Source organism: Oryza brachyantha, chromosome 5 (genome assembly GCF_000231095.2).
Source record: "Oryza brachyantha chromosome 5, ObraRS2, whole genome shotgun sequence".
NCBI lineage: Eukaryota > Viridiplantae > Streptophyta > Magnoliopsida > Poales > Poaceae > Oryza > Oryza brachyantha.
Genome location: NC_023167.2, coordinates 6805432 through 6827449, shown reverse-complemented (window position 1 = coordinate 6827449; position 22018 = coordinate 6805432). Strand labels below are relative to the sequence as shown.

The following is a 22018-nucleotide window of genomic DNA, read 5'->3' as shown; positions in this document are numbered from 1 at the left end:
TAACTGTAGTGGTGGTGACAGACAATCTGCCACGACCACTAGAGTCTTTTTAGTATGGTATGGAAGCAGTTTTTTTAGCAACGGGTGTATGAATACACCCGTTGCTTGTATATCATCTAAATAGTCATTAAAATTATGAAAAAATTTGACAAGATAGTTTAATATGAGTTATATCATTCCACCAACATGTAAGTTTAAATTCAACTTCTACAAGTTTTACAAAAAATAACAAAAACAATTATGAATATGCATATACTTAATTTCAGTTTTGTTTGTTTCTTTTTTTGCTACAACTTGTAGAAGTTAGATTTAAACTTGCATGTTTGTGGAGTGATATAACTCATATTAATCTATCTTATTTATTTTTTTTATATTTTGTAATGACTATTTAGATAGCATACAAGCACACGCTAGAAACTGTTTCCTAGTATGGTATAGATAATATATGCTATTAGTATGTTATATAGTAAAAGATCTCGCTATGATACGCACAACTTAAAACGAAACTGCCTCAAATACTTTTGAAATCGCACGTGGCTTTAATTTGACGTCATCGGAAGAGATCAGGTCATGGTGGTTGCCGGCCGATTCGCCGGGCTTATCGTCGACGAGATGGAGACGACCGGAGGTTTGGCCGAGGATGCGATGGAGATGAAGAGTGGCAAGGGCGACGAAGCTGTTGGCCTTGCTGGAGTGGGCAGTAGGATACATGTCACGCCCGGAGTTTTATCTCAAGCCTAAATCGTAAAAAGAAATCCGTAAATAACAATTGGCTTAATTAACTCAGGAAAAATCCCTCTAAAAGGAATTAATTCAATTAAATCGAGGCTCGCAAATCGACTAACAGGATTTGAATTTAAATTGCAGAAGTATAAAATTTGGCCAAACAAATTAATTTAAAACTCGGCAAAAGTGGGGTTTTCCTTTTTCCCTCCTTTTTCCTTTCTTTTTCCCTTCCTTCTCAAATTGGGCCGAAGTCCAATTTTCCTCCCTTCCTTTTCTTTTTCCTTTTTCTTTTTCCTCTCCTCCTTCCCGGGCCGGCCCAGCCGAGCCGGCCCACCTCTCCCCGCCCGGCCGGCCCAGCCGAGCCGGCCTTCCGCTCCGTCCCCGCGCGCGCGCGCTCCTCCCGCCTGGGCCGCCTCGGCCCAGCTCGCCCGCTCGTCCGCCCGCGCCGCGGCGAAGTCCGTCTCGCCTCCCTCCTCCCCTCGCGCCACTGACAGGTGGGGCCCACCTGTCAGCGACCAGGTTTCGCCAGCGCCCCCGCCTCCGCGTCGCGCCAGCCGAGTCCGCCGCCGCCCCGAGTCCTCCGCCGCGCCGCCGCTGCAACCACCGCCGCAACCGCCGCCGCCGAGTTCGCCGCGTCGTCGACTCGGTCTCCACCGGCCGCTCCGCCCTAGCCGGCGCCACCACCTATAAAATCCTCACGCCGCCGCCCCGCCGCCACTTTCCCCTCTCCGCCCGAAGCTCCCCTCCGTCGCCGTCAGCCGCCGATCTTCTTGTCGGCCGTCGGACGTCGCCGCCCACCCGCGTCACCACCGCCGCCTCGTCTTCGCTGATCTCCCGCCGGCCTCCGTCGCTGCCGGTGTGCACCCGAGCGTCGTCGCCGCCCCTTCGTCCCTCCCGCCGCCGTGCTCGTCGTCTCGACGCCGTCGGCCGATCTCGTCACCGCGCGTCGTCAGCCGCCGCGCGTCTGCGTCATCACCGCCGCCTCGCCCTCGCCGACGCGCCGCCTTCTTTGTCGCCGCCGGTGAGCGTTTCTCCTCTCCCTCTCCCGTTTCCCTCATCATCACCCCTGAGCTCACCCCCGCGCCGTCGTCGTTGGACTCCGCCGGTCGCCAGCGGCCCCTGCCAGACCGTCGCCCAGCTCCGCCATCGTCACGCTGTCCTCGCGCCACCCACGCCTTCCCGCATGGCCGCTTCCCGCGCCCGCCCGCCGTCGCCGTGCCGCTCTGCCGTCGTCCCCGTGCGCCGCGCTCGGTCGCGCGCCACGCGCTGTTGTCGGACGCCGGTCGTCGTCGTCGCGCCGTCGTCGTCGTCGCGCCGTCGTCGCCGTCGCCGCCCGCTTGTCGCCGCCCGACGTCGTCGCCGACGCCGTCGTTGCTGCGCCGTCGCCGCCTCCCCGGCTGAACGCCGCATCTCATCCCCCTCTCCCTCGCGACGCCGTCGCTGAGCTCCCTCCTCCGCTCTGCTCCGCTGCCACCCGATCCCTCGCGCCGTCACTGGGTGTCGTGCGCTGCCGGCGCTCGTCGTCGCCCCTCCACCTGCCGTCTTCGTCCGCGCCGACTCGTCGTCGCCGTTCTCGTCACCACCTTCGCCTCCGCCGACCACCAACCGCCGCTCTGCTGTCGAGCCATCGCCGGCCGTCACTGTCCCCGCGCCGCCGTCGAGGCCGTCTCTCCTCTCCTCTCTCGCTGCCACTTGGCCGCTCCGCTCCGCCGCCGCTCAGCCACCCTCTCCCTCCGCTCTGCTCCGCCGCCGCTCCGAGCCGCGCCACCCCGCCGCGGTCTCTGCCTCCTCCTCGCCGACGCCGTCGTCGCCCTTCGGTCGCCGGTCGGTGTCGCCGACGTCGACGCCCTCGTGCCGCCGGTCATCGCCATCGCCACCTCCCCTTTCCTCCTCAGCCGTCGCCGTGCCGCCGTGCCGTCGTCGTCGTGCGCCGCGCTCGGGCGCCGCTGCTCGCGCCGCCGACGTCCTCGCTTCCCGGCCGCCGCCGCCAATCGCCGCCGTCCGCCGCATACCCGCCGGTCCGCGCCGTCGTCCGCCGGTCGCCGCCCGCCGCGCCGTCGCGCTGCGAGCCGCGAGCCGCGCGCTCTGCTCGCTCCTCTCTGTCCTCTCTCGCTGACGAGTGGGACCCACCCGTCAGTCGTTCCCCGCCAGCCCCTTCCTCTCTCTCCTCCCCGGGCCCGCGTGTCAGCCGCCCATTTCCCCTCTCTCCCACTGACAGGTGGTCCCCACCTGTCAGCCGTTAGTTCCTCTCTCCTCGCTGACGTCAGCAGCCCCATTAATTGCGCAATAATTGATTTAGGACTTTTCTGTTTAGCTAAAAAACCCAGAAAACTTCTAAAATTCATAAGTAATCCATCTAGTCTCCGTTTAGGTCCATTCAAGTTTCATTAAATCCAGAAAAATGCCAAGAATCCATTAAAAATAGTTTCTTTCTCTGTTTCAGTAGTTTTTTAGCCTGTTTTGTTTGTTTTGCCTTGTTTGTCGTAGGTTTTGACCCCGTCGCAGCGCCGTTCGTTCCCGAAGTCGTCGCCGAAGTTCCTCGTGGGTCTAAGCAAGGCAAGTGGCACCCTTCTTTGATCATATTGAACCCATGATTATAAAATCCCCCGCTTTTACATTCAAACATGCATTGTTTTATGCAAATCTATTTATTGTATTTATCTATTGGGCATTTACCTTTATATCCGTTGATTCCCATTTATTATTGTCATCCCAGGGTTAATTTGACTAGAATTAGGGTTAGTCAATGCTTAGCCATGCTTAGTTCAACTAGCTCACCAATTATTATTTAATTATTGTTGCACTTTGGTACACCTTCAATGGTTGTTCTCATTATTCATTTCCCGATGTGGTTTAATACAACTAAAATATTGCTTATGGTGGGCTGTGGGTGCATGGTTTTGAGAGTCGTGCCCATGGCAATTAAGGACCGGTTCTCGGGAAACCCTGAAGGTCTTACACGTACTAACCACAAGCCAGAATGGGCAACGGTGAGACTCGTAATCTAGCTTGTCCCTATTCGACGTACCCAGGCAAGGGTAGGCGTGATGGAGTATGGACGGGCAATCGTGGTGTAACGAAAGCTTCTCCTGCTTCCGGATCTACCAAGGCACAAGAGGGGACTGCCCGACTTGGTGTAAAGGAGGGGGTGAAACCTGAAGTGTGGTGCGATTGTCTAGGGAGGGCTGGGTGAAAGGTCTTATCATGGTTTCCGTACTGAGGTATCGTGGTGATACGTTGGGGCATGGTAACATGCTTGGGAGCCATGTCTTGTGGGTAAAGTTGTACACCTCTGCAGAGTAAAACTATTCGAATAGCCGTGCCCGCGGTTATTGGGCGAACCGACAGACTCACTGGGATTAGTTGAACCCCTTTAATAATTTTATTAATCTTGGAACTGGTTTGACCCTGCGCAATGTGGTGTAACGTTGGCAGTGGTTTGGGTCTGTCGCAACGTGGTTTAACGTTGGACAGAGGGTTGACCCTGTCGCTACGTGGTGTAACGTTCGACAGCGGTCTGGGCCTGTTGCAACGTGGTGTAACGTTGGAGAGTGGATGATTATTTTAAATGTTTACTTCACTTTTATTTCAGTCTATTTTATTTACTGTTTCGCTAAATTACTGCAGCTTTTGTGCAATTTAACCTTAGCCTATCCTTGTTACCCTATTGCATTCATTATTCTCCCTCTCTTGGGTGTTACTTGTTGAGTACGGTGGTTTGTACTCAGCCTTGCTTACTTTTTCCCCCACCAGAGCAAGTGCCAGAGCCTGTGTCAGAAGAAGGTTGTTCCGAAGGTTGAGGTAAGGTTCAGTCCGCCGTCGAGAGTGCCTGTGGTGTGGAGCCGTCTTCGCCAGCTGAAGCTGAAGATTAGATGGTCTAGTTTTGTCTTCCTCTTTCCGCTGCATTTCGATAGATACTTGTTTTTATTTGTTTTTAAGACGTGGAACCGTGTATTAATTTGTCATAGTGTGTACTCGGGCTGATGCCTGGACCGAGATTTAATACATGCTATTGTTCAGAAATTTGGTGTAAATTTCTGGGCGTGACAAGTTGGTATCAGAGCCAATCTTGACCGTAGGATGAGCCAAATGGAAACCCTAGGAGCCTTCTATCATATGCATTAGGATTTGCAAAATTTGAGTTGTTTGCAAAAAAAAAAAAGAGTCGAGTCTTTTGGTTTTGAAAATTTAGCGAGCATTCTTGCTTCTCAAACCTTGATCTCTATAGATGTGTGTCATCCCACCGACGAGCCCGTGCCTTCGTCGCAGCAGTCATCAGCAACTTCAGCCGATCAAGTGTCAAGACCGAAGATTCAAGTTCTTCCCGAAGTGAAGAGTCAGGTCTGCGCTACTCCAAGCGTCGCTCTCAAGTTGAAGACAAGTCGTTCAAGAGTCAAGCTTTGCTTCTTCAGTCGTCGCAGCCGTTTCGAGCCGTAGACGTTACCCTAGCATCGTCTTTTAGTCGTTGCTTGGTAGTTTTTGTGTGTGTAGGTTTGTTTTGGGGTTAGCGGTTCACCATAGCAAGTAGTGGCGTTATGGTTGTACCACCAGGAGTTGAGTGCTCTTTTAAGTGTTTTAATCCAGATCAGAAAATTTCACTCGAGTAATTCAAGAAAAGCCCCTTTGATTTTCTCCTCTGCCTTTGTTCTCTCCTTCTGCTCTGAAGATGGTGAACACAAGGAACAGTAACCGCAACAACAATGGAGCAACTGGAAGTCAAGAAAACCATGAAGGTTCGCGCAATGGACCGCCACCGCCGCAACAAGAGGACCCGACGATTGCCCAAGTTCTAGCCAACCAGGCTCAGATGATGACCATGATGATGCAACAGATGCAACAACAACACCAACAGGTGATGCAGCTTTGGATGAATCAGCAGCAGAATCAACACCAAGGACCACCACCAGCACAGTCAAGGTTATCAGAGTTTCTTCGAGTTCGACCACCGACGTTTGCGAGCACAACCAACCCGATGGAAGCAAATGACTGGCTACATGCAATCGAAAAGAAGCTGAATCTTTTGGAGTGCAGTGATCAAGAGAAGGTCGCTTTCGCGACTCACCAACTGATGGGACCCGCCTCCGTTTGGTGGGATAACCTTCTGGCTACTCGGACTGCCACTACAGATATCACTTGGGACGAGTTCTGCAACAGTTTTCGGAAAGCTCATGTGCCGGATGGAATAGTGGCACAGAAGAAGCGAGAGTTTTGTGATCTACAACAAGGGGATATGACAGTTACAGAGTATCTCCATGAGTTCAACCGCCTAGCACGTTATGCCCCGGAAGATGTGCGCACCGATACTGAAAGACAAGAGAAGTTTCTTGAAGGATTGAATGATGACCTGACCAAACAGCTGATCTCAAAGGATTTGGCGGACTTTGAGAAGTTAGTGGACAAAGCAATCTGCCAGGAGGACCAGTGCAACCAGATGGATCGCAAGAGAAAAGCGGAACAAGTCAACACAGGAAAGAACCAGAAGCCACGTTTGCACTTTGGACAACAGCAGGGGTCTTCGACACCGATTGTTCGTCAACACCGACCTTTCAACCCAAGCAACTACAACCCCCATGACAACGACAGCAATGGAGGACCACTGCAGCCCTTATCAGCACTGCCACCGCCAAGCCAGGCAACACCAGCTCAGAAGCCAGGGGTTTGTTTCAACTGCAACAGACCGGGTCACTTCGCCAAGGAGTGTCCACAGCCAAGACGCAACAAACGAGGATTCGTGCAAGCCCAAGTCAATCAAGTCTCAGCCAAGGAAGCTCAAGCCGCACCCGAGTTTGTTCCAGGTAAGTTCTGCCAACTCTAGGCTGCTTGTCTGCACCTCTTTAACAGCTCCTCCGAATCTCGGGGACGAGATTCTGTTAAGGGGGGTGGATTTGTCACGCCCGGAGTTTTATCCCAAGCCTAAATCGTAAAAAGAAATCCGTAAATAACAATTGGCTTAATTAACTCAGGAAAAATCCCTCTAAAAGGAATTAATTCAATTAAATCGAGGCTCGCAAATCGACTAACAGGATTTGAATTTAAATTGCAGAAGTATAAAATTTGGCCAAACAAATTAATTTAAAACTCGGCAAAAGTGAGGTTTTCCTTTTTCCCTCCTTTTTCCTTTCTTTTTCCCTTCCTTCTCAAATTGGGCCGAAGTCCAATTTTCCTCCCTTCCTTTTCTTTTTCCTTTTTCTTTTTCCTCTCCTCCTTCCCGGGCCGGCCCAGCCGAGCCGGCCCACCTCTCCCCGCCCGGCCGGCCCAGCCGAGCCGGCCTTCCGCTCCGTCCCCGCGCGCGCGCGCTCCTCCCGCCTGGGCCGCCTCGGCCCAGCTCGCCCGCTCGTCCGCCCGCGCCGCGGCGAAGTCCGTCTCGCCTCCCTCCTCCCCTCGCGCCACTGACAGGTGGGGCCCACCTGTCAGCGACCAGGTTTCGCCAGCGCCCCCGCCTCCGCGTCGCGCCAGCCGAGTCCGCCGCCGCCCCGAGTCCTCCGCCGCGCCGCCGCTGCAACCACCGCCGCAACCGCCGCCGCCGAGTTCGCCGCGTCGTCGACTCGGTCTCCACCGGCCGCTCCGCCCTAGCCGGCGCCACCACCTATAAAATCCTCACGCCGCCGCCCCGCCGCCACTTTCCCCTCTCCGCCCGAAGCTCCCCTCCGTCGCCGTCAGCCGCCGATCTTCTTGTCGGCCGTCGGACGTCGCCGCCCACCCGCGTCACCACCGCCGCCTCGTCTTCGCTGATCTCCCGCCGGCCTCCGTCGCTGCCGGTGTGCACCCGAGCGTCGTCGCCGCCCCTTCGTCCCTCCCGCCGCCGTGCTCGTCGTCTCGACGCCGTCGGCCGATCTCGTCACCGCGCGTCGTCAGCCGCCGCGCGTCTGCGTCATCACCGCCGCCTCGCCCTCGCCGACGCGCCGCCTTCTTTGTCGCCGCCGGTGAGCGTTTCTCCTCTCCCTCTCCCGTTTCCCTCATCATCACCCCTGAGCTCACCCCCGCGCCGTCGTCGTTGGACTCCGCCGGTCGCCAGCGGCCCCTGCCAGACCGTCGCCCAGCTCCGCCGTCGTCACGCTGTCCTCGCGCCACCCACGCCTTCCCGCATGGCCGCTTCCCGCGCCCGCCCGCCGTCGCCGTGCCGCTCTGCCGTCGTCCCCGTGCGCCGCGCTCGGTCGCGCGCCACGCGCTGTCGTCGGACGCCGGTCGTCGTCGTCGCGCCGTCGTCGCCGTCGCCGCCCGCTTGTCGCCGCCCGACGTCGTCGCCGACGCCGTCGTTGCTGCGCCGTCGCCGCCTCCCCGGCTGAACGCCGCATCTCATCCCCCTCTCCCTCGCGACGCCGTCGCTGAGCTCCCTCCTCCGCTCTGCTCCGCTGCCACCCGATCCCTCGCGCCGTCACTGGGTGTCGTGCGCTGCCGGCGCTCGTCGTCGCCCCTCCACCTGCCGTCTTCGTCCGCGCCGACACGTCGTCGCCGTTCTCGTCACCACCTTCGCCTCCGCCGACCACCAACCGCCGCTCTGCTGTCGAGCCGTCGCTGGCCGTCACTGTCCCCGCGCCGCCGTCGAGGCCGTCTCTCCTCTCCTCTCTCGCTGCCACTTGGCCGCTCCGCTCCGCCGCCGCTCAGCCACCCTCTCCCTCCGCTCTGCTCCGCCGCCGCTCCGAGCCGTGCCACCCCGCCGCGGTCTCTGCCTCCTCCTCGCCGACGCCGTCGTCGCCCTTCGGTCGCCGGTCGGTGTCGCCGACGTCGACGCCCTCGTGCCGCCGGTCATCGCCATCGCCACCTCCCCTTTCCTCCTCAGCCGTCGCCGTGCCGCCGTGCCGTCGTCGTCGTGCGCCGCGCTCGGGCGCCGCTGCTCGCGCCGCCGACGTCCTCGCTTCCCGGCCGCCGCCGCCAATCGCCGCCGTCCGCCGCATACCCGCCGGTCCGCGCCGTCGTCCGCCGGTCGCCGCCCGCCGCGCCGTCGCGCCGCGAGCCGCGCGCTCTGCTCGCTCCTCTCTGTCCTCTCTCGCTGACGAGTGGGACCCACCCGTCAGTTCCCCGCCAGCCCCTTCCTCTCTCTCCTCCCCGGGCCCGCGTGTCAGCCGCCTCCCCTCTCTCCCACTGACAGGTGGTCCCCACCTGTCAGCCGTCAGTTCCTCTCTCCTCGCTGACGTCAGCAGCCCCATTAATTGCGCAATAATTGATTTAGGACTTTTCTGTTTAGCTAAAAAACCCAGAAAACTTCTAAAATTCATAAGTAATCCATCTAGTCTCCGTTTAGGTCCATTCAAGTTTCATTAAATCCAGAAAAATGCCAAGAATCCATTAAAAATAGTTTCTTTCTCTGTTTCAGTAGTTTTTTAGCCTGTTTTGTTTGTTTTGCCTTGTTTGTCGTAGGTTTTGACCCCGTCGCAGCGCCGTTCGTTCCCGAAGTCGTCGCCGAAGTTCCTCGTGGGTCTAAGCAAGGCAAGTGGCACCCTTCTTTGATCATATTGAACCCATGATTATAAAATCCCCCGCTTTTACATTCAAACATGCATTGTTTTATGCAAATCTATTTATTGTATTTATCTATTGGGCATTTACCTTTATATCCGTTGATTCCCATTTATTATTGTCATCCCAGGGTTAATTTGACTAGAATTAGGGTTAGTCAATGCTTAGCCATGCTTAGTTCAACTAGCTCACCAATTATTATTTAATTATTGTTGCACTTTGGTACACCTTCAATGGTTGTTATCATTATTCATTTCCCGATGTGGTTTAATACAACTAAAATATTGCTTATGGTGGGCTGTGGGTGCATGGTTTTGAGAGTCGTGCCCATGGCAATTAAGGACCGGTTCTCGGGAAACCCTGAAGGTCTTACACGTACTAACCACAAGCCAGAATGGGCAACGGTGAGACTCGTAATCTAGCTTGTCCCTATTCGACGTACCCAGGCAAGGGTAGGCGTGATGGAGTATGGACGGGCAATCGTGGTGTAACGAAAGCTTCTCCTGCTTCCGGATCTACCAAGGCACAAGAGGGGACTGCCCGACTTGGTGTAAAGGAGGGGGTGAAACCTGAAGTGTGGTGCGATTGTCTAGGGAGGGCTGGGTGAAAGGTCTTATCATGGTTTCCGTACTGAGGTATCGTGGTGATACGTTGGGGCATGGTAACATGCTTGGGAGCCATGTCTTGTGGGTAAAGTTGTACACCTCTGCAGAGTAAAACTATTCGAATAGCCGTGCCCGCGGTTATTGGGCGAACCGACAGACTCACTGGGATTAGTTGAACCCCTTTAATAATTTTATTAATCTTGGAACTGGTTTGACCCTGCGCAATGTGGTGTAACGTTGGCAGTGGTTTGGGTCTGTCGCAACGTGGTTTAACGTTGGACAGAGGGTTGACCCTGTCGCTACGTGGTGTAACGTTCGACAGCGGTCTAGGCCTGTTGCAACGTGGTGTAACGTTGGACAGTGGATGATTATTTTAAATGTTTACTTCACTTTTATTTCAGTCTATTTTATTTACTGTTTTGCTAAATTACTGCAGCTTTTGTGCAATTTAACCTTAGCCTATCCTTGTTACCCTATTGCATTCATTATTCTCCCTCTCTTGGGTGTTACTTGTTGAGTACGGTGGTTTGTACTCAGCCTTGCTTACTTTTTCCCCCACCAGAGCAAGTGCCAGAGCCTGTGTCAGAATAAGGTTGTTCCGAAGGTTGAGGTAAGGTTCAGTCCGCCGTCGAGAGTGCCTGTGGTGTGGAGCCGTCTTCGCCAGCTGAAGCTGAAGATTAGATGGTCTAGTTTTGTCTTCCTCTTTCCGCTGCATTTCGATAGATACTTGTTTTTATTTGTTTTTAAGACGTGGAACCGTGTATTAATTTGTCATAGTGTGTACTCGGGCTGATGCCTGGACCGAGATTTAATACATGCTATTGTTCAGAAATTTGGTGTAAATTTCTGGGCGTGACAATACACACCATCTATTTTCTCATTATTGCAAGGTCAGTATTTTTTTTCGATATCTAAGCAAAGAAAATTTTTATTACTTACGGTATCTATATAATGCATGAGTTCCTAGTGTTGAGTTTTCTTTGCAAGAGATTTACATGATTAATTATTATGTAAGAAAAATATTAATCAATTAAAGAAACAACCACTGGCACACTTTGTAGGCGATTGGTTAGACTAAAAGTTCTTTTATTCTTAGTATGGTGTAAGGCTTGGCCCTTTGGCACATAAATTTTTCTCACCGTTTTCGTGAACTATTCCCGAACTCCAAATACTGAAATACTTAATTACGACGTCGACAGCCTGATCATGGTTATGAATTATGTATAATAATTAAGCCCAATGGGAACGTATTATGGTCACGAGCGTTAATTAACTAACGATATGTATTACTGTAAAACACTTTAATACTAATCGACTAGCTAGCTAGCTAGTTTGGCACGAAAATTCATAACAGTGATTAGTTCACCGGAATTAATTAGATCAGCATCTGCATGTTCGTTTTAAGGGAATGTTAGCGCATGTACTTTTAGTTGACATCATGAGCAATTAAAATCGTAGAAGTACTTTTCAAGAAATTCTTAGTGAAACGAGTCGCCAATATTTGGACTTTGCAGATGACTTTTACAGAAAGGAATAATATGATCGAGTAGGCTGCGTTTGGTTTGAAATTGGCGCGGCACTGGAGGGTTACACATAGATATATATATATTTGACGCGCTCCAAATATGCTTAGCATGCCATGCATGCATTTTATCTCTTCTTAGTTGAAGTTAGGTGGCAACGGATACCTACCTGTGTGCCTATGAAATGTATCGTGTGTAGTTTTTTTTCTCTTTGGTGAGCATATCGTGTATGGTTAACCTTAATATATCGGATCTAAAGTAAAGATAATATATTATTATGTGGTACACCTGGAATTTTGAATGAGATAAAATGATTTGAGTTAGCAACTTGCATGGCTTAGGAGAAGCAGTTGAAGCCGGATATTTTTCAAAAAACATTTTCCATTGACTGTCTTTTTCTAATTGCTTCTTGTCAGTTCAACTGATGAAAGAAGTAAAATATGCATACTCATCCTAAAATTCCAGAAATGGAATTTGTACTTCATCTACGCAAAATTTATAGCAGCTGCTTGTCTCTGATGCGAACAGTGGCTACCTAGCGTTTCTAAGTGTGCAACAAGGAAGTAAATATTTGTTTTGTTTTTGTCTGAAACTATATACTTATAGTACCCTTGTTTTGTTTTATAACCCTCCACTAAGTTATTTACCAATTTGACCATTCTACTTACTCTCTATGAAAACATCTCAAAAAAAATACATATTTTATATTTATGCATCACAGTGCAAATTAGTATATATGTTGTATCGTAAAAGATTTCATTATGATACACACAACTTAAACGAAACTGCCTGATAATGATATAGTTTTGAAATCCCACGTGGCTTTACACTTTGACGTGTGATGCCAAATTGCCATACGATCTTTAGACTTCACAGCCAATCCAACATGTAGCTAGAACCCAAGCAATTTTCCTACCTGTGCTACTTACCCCAACCAACCAAGACTAGTCAAAACATGAAATGTATGCTGAGAGCACACACTTGCACAGCCTACAAGTACCATCTCAAGGTCAAGGATTTCCGAGCAAAAAAAACACCAAACCGATCCAAAAGCAACACACGAAACACAAACGGAGGCCATGGCGAAGAAGCCCTGGGACTTTCCGAAGGCCGTTCTCTCCTTCCGTCGTTTCCTCCGGCGATGCTTCTTCGGAGGCCGACACCACCGCCGCCCGACGTCGTCTTCGTCGTCAACGGGCGCAGCCATGCCGCCGGCAGATAAGCTGCACGACCAAACGGTGATGGTTGATCTCGAGTCGTGGCTCCTGAGGTCGCCAATGTCGGCCTTCCCTTACTTCATGGTCGTCGCCGTCGAGGCCGGCAGCTTCCTCCGTGGTCTCCTCCTGCTGCTGACGTACCCTCTCCTGTGCCTCCTCCCTGGCCGAGACATCCGCCTCAGGGCCATGGCCATGGTGTCCTTCATTGGGCTGCGCGAGAAGGAGGTGGCTAGGATCGGCAAGGCGGTTCTACCCAAGTTCTTCCTGGAAGAGATGGCCATGGAGGGGCTCGAGGCGGTGAGGAACGCCAGGAAAGTGGTGGTGGTTACTGCGACGTTTCCGAGGGTGATGGTCGAAGGGTTCCTGAAGGAATACGTTGGCGTGGACGCCGTCATCGGAAGAGAGCTCATGGTGGTGGCCGGGCGCTACGCCGGGCTCATCGTCGACGACATGGAGACGACGGGAGGTTTGGTTGAGGAGGTGATGGACATGAAGAGTGGCAAGGGCGACCAAGCTGTTGGCCTTGCTGAAGTGGGCAGTAGGATACACCATCTGTTTTCTTATTATTGCAAGGTGAGTATTTTTATTTATTATATTATCTATAGACTATATAATGCATGAGTTCCTAGTGTTGAGTTTTCTTGACGAGCTATTTACATGATTATTATGTAAAAAAATATTAATTAATTAATTAAACAGTAACAAGCACATTAAGTACGTAGTCGATTGGTTAGATTAAAAGTTCCTTTTTTCTTAGTATGGTGTAGGACTTGGTCCTCTTGGCACATAAAGTTTTCTTACCGTTTTCATGATCTATTCGTGAACTTCACATAAATTAACGACATGGACAGCCTCATCAGTATCAAATCTAGCTAACGATATTAGAACGGTCTAGAAAAGTTAGGTAAAGTTTCAGTCTCATTTTCTACTAATCTTTATCATAAATTTTAGATAAATTTTTATGGGGGCTCCAATAATTTTAACGAGGGGGAAGCGGGGGCTCGAGCCCCCACCGCCCCCATGCTATATCCGCCCTTGAGCCTGATCATGCTGATGAAATATGTATTATTCAACCTAATGGCAACGTATTATGGCCACGTTAATTAACCAACCATATGTGTTAGTGTAACACACTTTAATACTGATCGACTAGCTAGCATGTTTGGCACGAAATTTTCATAACAGTCATTAGTTCACCGGAATATAAGCCATTCAGCATCTGCATATTCGTAATGTTAGCATATCAGCATATGTACTTTTAGTTGATATTATGAACAATTAAAATTGTAGAAGTACTTTTGAAGAAATTCTTAGTGAAACGAGTCGCCAATATTCGGACTTTGGAGATGAACTTTACAGAAAGGAATTTGATCGAGTAGGCTGCGTTTGGTTTGAAATTGGCGCCGCACTGGTGGATTACACAAACATATATTTGACGCGCTCCAAATATGCTTAACATGCCATGCATGCAGTTTATCTCTTCTTAGTTGAAGTTAGGTGGCAACGCAAACCTACCAATGTGCCAATGAAATGTATCCTGTGTAGTTTTTTTGCTTTGGTGAGCATATCGTGTATTGTTAACCTTAATATATGGGATCTCAAGTAAGGATATATAATATATTATTATGTGGTACACCTGGAATTTTGAATGAGATAAAATGATTTGAGTTAGCAACTTGCATGGTTTGGGTGAAGCAGTTGAAGCCGTATGTTTTTTTTTTAAAAAAAGAAACATTTCCCGTTGCCCTGTCTGTTTCTAATTGCATGTTGTGGACAATTCGAGAGATGAAATTAAGAAGTAAAATGTGTGCAAACTCATCCTAAAAATCTAGAAATGGAATTTGTACTTCATCTACGCAAAATTTGTAGCAGCTGCTTGTCTTTGATGCGAACAGTAGCTGCTAGCGTTTCTAAGTGTACACAAAGAAAGTAAATCTTTGTATTGTTTTTGTCTGAAACTATATTCTTATAGTGCCCTTGTTTTGTTTTATAACTCTCCACTGATCAGTTAGTTTACCAATTGACCTTTCTACTTAATCTCTATCAAAAACATCTCCAAAAATACATATTTTATGTTTAGGACATGACAGTGCCAATGAATGTATTAGTATAGTTTCTCTTTAACATGTTTGACTTGAGCAAACGTTCCTAGGAGCTTAAACGGTGCAACGTACATACGTTGCCGCGCAAAGTGCAGATGAGACTACTTATATTTAAACCAATTTACTACTCTGCATGTTTTCTATATATGGTTGTTTACTTTTAAATAGCTTGATCATTTGCCTTATTTAAAAATTTTATCCAAATATGTAAATTATAAGTTATACTTAAAATTCAGATAATAAAAAATTAAATTATAACCAAATAATTAATAATTATATATTTTTAAAAATAAAACGAAACATAAAAGTCTTGCGACAGGAGTAATCCTCATCTGTAACATGACTTTTTGCTGCGCAGTGGATTAGCAGAACGCAATTAATTAACAGTGTGATCGATCTTAACGCGCAGGAAACGTATGATGTATGTGACGCCGACAAGAAGGAATGGCAACCGGTGCCCAGAGACAAGTACCCCAGGCCCTTGATCTTCCACGACGGCCGCCTCGCCTTCAAGCCGACGCCCTACGCGGCCATGGCGATGTACGCCTACCTACCCTGGGGCATCCTCCTCGCCGTCTTCCGCAGCCTGGCCTTCGGCCTCCTCCCCTACCGCGTGTCCATCCCTCTCGCCGCCTTCACCGGCATGCGCTCACGGCTGATCGCCGGCCCGACGGCCGACGCCACCCGGCGCGACGACGGGACGAGCGCCGCCGGCCGCCTCTACGTCTGCAACCACCGCACGCTGCTGGACCCGATCACGGTCGCAGCCGGGCTGAACAAGCCCGTCACCGCGGTGACGTACAGCGTCAGCCCGGTCTCGGAGCTCATCGCACCCATCCGCACGGCGCGGCTGACCCGCGACCGCGGCGAGGACCGGCGGCGCATGGAGGCGCTGCTGGCGCGAGGCGACCTCGTGGTGTGCCCCGAGGGCACCACGTGCCGCGAGCCGTACCTCCTCCGGTTCAGCCCGCTGTTCGCCGAGCTCACCGGCGAGGTGACCCCCGTCGCGCTGGAGACGCGGGTCGACATCTTCTACGGCACGTCGACGAAGCCCGCGGCCAAGTGGCTGGACCCGTTCTACTTCATGATGAACTCGAGGCCGGAGTACCGCGTCGAGTTCCTGGAGCGCGTCAGCACCGCGCCGGCCGACGGCGAGGTGGCCGGACACGGCCACAGCATTGCCGCCGCGAACAAGGTGCAGCGCGTGCTCGGCGAAGCGCTCGCGTTCGAGCTGACCGAGCAGACACGGAAGGACAAGTACTGGATGCTGGCCGGGAACGAAGGGAACGTGAAAGGTGAAGCCAAGAAGTAGGCCGGTGTCATCTGCTAGCTGTGAGCTCTGGAGATAGTATATTGAATTTACGTTCTAATCTGTGATCGGATTCTTTATTGCTTTTATTTATTTTTACTTCTTTCAGATGTGTTGTTTTCATCACAAACATTCTTGTTTTTATGTTTCCTGTAAACAACATAATAAAATAACATTGTACTCCCTTCTTTTACTAGAATAGGCATGCCAAGCAAAGACAATACGAGTATTGTTTTTCAAATATCTTCAGCAATATACCCCTTCGTTTCGTAACGTAAGATGTTTGATTTTTTTTAATATTTGATCATTTGTCTTATTTAAAAAATTATGAAAATATCATTTATTTTGCTCGTGGCTTAATCTATTATAAAAGAATTTTAAGCACGACTTGTCATTTTTTATGTTTGTGCTAAATTTTTAAATAAGACAAACGGTCAAACGTTATCATTAAAAAAATCAAACATTTTATATTATGAAACGGAGGTAATATACCCTAAAGAACATCAATTGTAGTACTTTCTCTACCATCCGTAAAGTTTGAGGTCCTCGTTTCTTGCGTTTGGAGGATCATGAATTATTAATTTTGCTAATCCATCCTTTTAGATCACCTAACATCGATCGACCATCATTCAGCATTCAGCACACCAAAATCAGCCCAAGCACACCTCATCTGGCAAACCTAGAGCCCCTAAACTAAACGTGCAAGTTTTCTCCTTGGATTACAGGCTAGAGCATGGCCTTGTTGACGCTGAAAATAACGATCGACGGTCACACACGTGGGCCTGGGAATCAATCTTAGACCACTCCAGTGCAGGACCTAATTCTTAGAAATACTGGACGTGCCAGTCAATTTGATCCTGTAACTGACAGGATATAACATGGAAACACATTTAACCCTGAAATCGCTATCAGCCGGATAGCCAATACCGTTCCAGGACCCTAGCCGATAGACTAATCAATCGGATTTACATGAATTTCATGGTTACAACTATAAACATGCCCAATCGGCTTAATCACGAGCAAGATAAATACTGAACAGCTCAATCAACCAATTAATCGTAAGAGATCGGACCAAACCGAGACAGTCTTGAGATTACTCGGCCGATCGAACTATTATAGGACCATTACAGAACTTATCACACATGGAGTTGTCAGCCGATACGAGACTAGATATAATTACCCTAAACCCTAAACTGAAATGCTACGCTAATTACCATCATAAAACAATAACAACCAATATCATGTATATTTGTGCCAGACCTAGAAGATCGAACCTAATCGAAACAGTACAGATCTAAGTACAACTATACATGATATCAACCGACTATTATAACATGCAAATAACAAGGTAGCAAAGCAACGCAATTCATCAATTAACCTATTAAACTCAGCCGATCGGACGGATTTCTATAGATAGATCATACCAAACATACCTAGATCAGACTTAACCGAGACAGTACACAGTTTCGCATGATATAACCATAGAAACATTAAGATCAATGAGTTTAACCTACTAATCAGTGAATTACTCAAGATAATGCTGGCTAAAACTCTAGCGATAAGTCTCTACGAACTCTCGACCCAATCCGACAACATTGATGCAGTAAACCAGATTGATCGGACTGAACCGGGACAGAACTAGACCAACTGGAACAACGTTACCAAATTAAGAAGAAGAACTCGCAGAAACTTGAACGAGCACTAATACCACTCCAAACTTAAAGCAGATCAAAGTAGTAGCAGAGCTCAGCCTGCCGATCAACCAAGCAGAAGATTGGACTTGACCGAGACAGTTCTATCTTAATTGATCGACGGGTTTTGACGAACTAGAACTTATATTGCGAACCTGACAAGCTCCGCGCCGAATGCTCAAGCAAGTCGAAGAGTTGAGGCGATGCGCCAAGTTAGATTGATCTGGAGATAATTTACAAGGACCCCGGGACTTATCTTTATAGCCCTGGGAAATAACTAACCTAACCGGATAAGAGTCCGCTACTAACTAACTTTACATTGTCCGCACTCTAATTAAATATCAGAATCCTAAACAAACTCCGGAATAAAACCCAATTAAACTACACGGACACACGGTTAAATGCCGAACCTATCTCCAAGCTCCAGATCCAATCAGACTCCCATCCTTGTCCGATTTAGATTCTATCGGCTGCAATATTTTCTACGTCCAGCTTCCTATCCCCAACCGATTCGAGCCTCCTCATCCGATTCGGTTTTCAACCATGTTTCAACCCATAACGACTACTTGCCAAAATCTGGCGTTAACATGCCTTAATTTTGTAAATTGCGTTTTAGGAACCCTCAAACTCACAACAACTTAAGTTTAGGAGTTACTTAGATGGGGCTAAACTTTTTAGCCCCATGTCACATCGGATGTTTGGACACTAATTTGAAGTATTAAACATAGATTAATAAAAAAACTAATTTCATAAACGAGTGGTAATCCACGAGACGAATTTTTTAAGCCTAATTAATCCATAACTAGAGCATGTTTACTGTAGCATCACACAGGCTAATCTTGGATTAATTAGGCTCAATAGATTCGTCTCGCGAATTAGTCTAAGATTATGGGTGGGTTTTATTAATAGTCTACGTTTACTATTTATAATAACTGTTCAAACTTTCGATGGGACAAGGGGCTAATGTTTAGCCCCTTGTCCCAAACACCCCCTTAATTGGACTCATTCTATTATAATTTTTACAATTTTGAACTATACTATTACTATTCACTTATTTGTAACTATGTCATTATAATTTAGCACATATTTGAGATGTAACACTACTTATCCATTTGATACACTAAAAAGTTTTTTTTTACCAAATTGTCCAAAAAACATAATTTTCTAGTGTTAATTGTACTCATGCAAAAAAATTGCCAAATTGATACACTATAATGACATTTGCCAAATTGTCCATCCCCTTTTTTCTTCCCCTCTCTTCACATTCCTCTCTCTCTCTTCCACGACTTACTGCCGACTAGATGAGGCAGTCTGATGGTGGAGCTGCAGGTGAGTAGATGACGCAACTTCGGTGTTAGAGCAGGCAACGACTGCAGCATGACTGAAGAGTAGCGGTTGGCGGCAAAGTGAATGCCAAACCACTATAGATGGCCAGATGGTCTGGCCTATTGCACAACTATTTGGACCGCCCTAGGCACGGCAAGGCATGCCTGCTGTCATGTTCATGTCGGTTTAGCCCAACAGTTAGACCGTGCCTGGGTCAATGCCTTGGCACGATGGACTGGCCTAGCATGGCCCAATCCAATGACTTGGGAAAAAAGTTTAGAGACCCAAAATACACTTAATTAGCCATATAAGGCTTAGTCTAAAGAGAAGAGGTATGAAAAATAGACTTATTCAAGCCATATAAGAAACAACCCAAAGAAAGAGGGAGAAAAAAATAAACTTTTCTAGCCATACAAGACACGGCCCAAAGAGTTAAGGGGGAAATAGACCTAATTAGTAGAGAAACACGATGGACCATCGTGCCTTCGGGTTGTCCCTACATGACCTAAGTCCTACTAGGTTGTTCCTGGGCCGTTGGTGCAGCCCATGGGCAGGCCTTGCCTAGCCTGCCATGTAGGTCGAACCGTGTCGGCTTGACATATTCCGACATGGGCCCAATCGTGCTTGTGCCGGGCCAGGGTGACCCATATGGCCATCGATACAAACCGCCATTGGCTTTCTCTTTCTATTTCCTTGTCGCATGCATGTCAAACTGTGGAACACAATGCCACAATGTCTTCAATGGAGGCTGTGAGAACCCAAGGAGGAGGGGAGGGCACAGCCGAGCAAGGAGCTAGGCTTGTAAGGAGTCGTGCGACTTCAGGTCTTCCTCTCCAACAATATATTCGATTCCAAGAGTACGTGTTTTGCACAATCTTCCGACTCCAAGTTTCTTTTTTTCATTTTTATAGTCCATTATGATGTTTGCATTGGGAAATTATTGGATGGATTTTGATTTCTTTGATGAGTTTGCCATGAATCGAATGTGAGATGCAGTTTGTTGTTGGAGAAGTTGTGGTATTGTTGATGGGTGCTCATGGCATCAAGATGATGCTTCCTTCAAGTGTTTGCTCAAGCAAGCTAATTTGGTTGGTTGCTTTCTCGCTGTTGAGATAAATCTTGGTTTGTGGCCATCATGCGTGTCAGATCCTAAGAGAATAGTGGCAGTGGCATCGAAGGAGGAGCAATAGCACATCGTCATGAGCTCGGCCTTGTCATTGTCGACCACAAGTCAATGAGGTTGTGGAAGCCCAGGCCAACAGCGGCGACAAGCTTAGGGCTTTTTGTTTGCACTGCCACGACCAACAAAGAGGTGACCACTATCCCCATGAGAAAAGGTGGAACCATCCGGGATGGCGGAGGTGAGAGGGAAAGAAGAAGTGGAAGAAGGAAATTGCAAGGAAGAAGACAAGGGTATTTAGGACTAAAAATTTTTAGATATAGGTCAATGGGGTAAGTAGTGGTATTGCTCTAATTTTTGAAAATTTGTATGTTATCGTCGACATTAGATAAATAGTAACTATTTTTCAAAACATGAATATTTATAATGGTATAAATCTAATTAACCCAATTTTCAACAAACCTATGGTGTTCTGATCTTATCGGGAGACCAATTGTGCAACCAATGCATTATGGCTAGGCAGTAGAGGATTATGAGGTGCAGGACTCCGTCACACTTGGAAAAATATCATTATCCCGAACGCTAGTGTATTAATCCTAGACCTAAGAAAGGTCGAGGTACACCATAAAAAATGATAATCATGCACATTTTTATTACATCGATAATATTTATAATTATTACAAAGGCATATAAGTTATGACAAAAGAAAATAAATAGCAGCGGACTAGCGGACCCATAGCTCCAACATCAAAGACAGTCAACTCAGGTATAAGCCGAGGCTCCAACTAGGACTTCTTCCAAAAACTTCCTTCCGAGTAGGGGTAAATTAAGTAAGACTGACTACTACTATCAGTACTCAGCAAACACACCAAAAATAAATTCTAATACAAGGGGAAGCAAGGAGTTAGTATAATAGGGCTTATTATTACATAAATCCAGAGTTGCAACATCTTAATATTTCAAAGCATAATTATAAATTCAGTAATATTTCTAAGCAATATTATCATGGTTGTGCTAAACCACTTATTACTGCCCTTAAACTTAACCTCAGGTTAACCACATGCCCCATCTTAATCGCCTAATTAGGGCAGTAAGAATTTCATCCATCCATGTCACTAGAGAGAGATAGTAAGTTAGGTACATTGCTAGGTTTGCCCATTACCGAGGGAGCGACTATTCAAGTAGTTTTTAACTCTAATATCAGATGTACACTTTGCCTAGAGACACAATACTTAACTTCATGTCAGCCATGCATCGTGATACCGAAGTATCTGAAAAGTCAAGATGGTGACAACAATTACCAGACATATCACATCAAAACAAAAGGACCCGCCAAGGTTTTGCAAGTAGTTGGTCCAGGACAATTTAACTATTCTTGGATCCCCAGGAGAAGACATGGCCCTCTTGGTTGTACCGATATGCTTCACCGCAGAGGTTTGAAGACAGGTCCATATATTTGCCAAGGTGTTTCTAACAAAACCATGCACCTTGTATCGTACTAAAAACAGGTTTTAAGGATTTTGAATAAGGATCTATTATGTCCCGGCTATACTAAGCATGACTCGACTATCTAAACTACATTTTTGTTATTGCCATAGTCTAATTAAAAAAGAGTTATTCTATGTTGGATCTAAGCATGAATAAGAACAACAGCAACCAATAAGTCCATCACGCAGAGGTTTAAACTAGTTATTTTACAACTTTACTAGGGTTTACAATGTATGGATAAAAAATATCAGTGTCCACAAAGCAAGGATCATATGATTAATAACTAAATTAAACAATGAACATTATATAATTTTATAAGGCAATGCATATAGGAGTAAAACAACATAATTCAATATGCTCAAGGAATAGGGTATGTCTTGCCCTGCTCAAAGGAAAAGGGTTCTTGAATCGTCCATGATGAACTAGATCTTCTCCGATTTGGTGAAGACTATAC

General features: G+C 48.1%; 1 protein-coding gene across 1 annotated transcript; it reads left to right on the top strand.

The window, feature by feature from the left end:
- The first annotated feature begins 12364 nt into the window (after positions 1-12364).
- LOC102699312 (probable glycerol-3-phosphate acyltransferase 3) lies at positions 12365-16150 on the top strand. Its single transcript, XM_040524544.1, has 2 exons — positions 12365-13101; positions 15040-16150. The coding sequence occupies exons 1-2, from the start codon at positions 12391-12393 to the stop codon at positions 15940-15942; spliced, it is 1614 nt and encodes a 537-aa protein (XP_040380478.1). The 5' UTR covers positions 12365-12390; the 3' UTR covers positions 15943-16150.
- Positions 16151-22018: the final 5868 nt, after the last annotated feature.

What these genes read in the sequence shown, in the direction of transcription:
- LOC102699312 (XM_040524544.1), top strand. Translation starts at nt 12,391, where the DNA reads ATGGCGAAGAAGCCCTGGGACTTTCCGAAGGCCGTTCTCTCCTTCCGT. An exon ending in TGTTTTCTTATTATTGCAAG is followed by an intron (nt 13,102 to 15,039) that starts GTGAGTATTTTT and finishes CTTAACGCGCAG; the next exon opens with GAAACGTATGATGTATGTGA.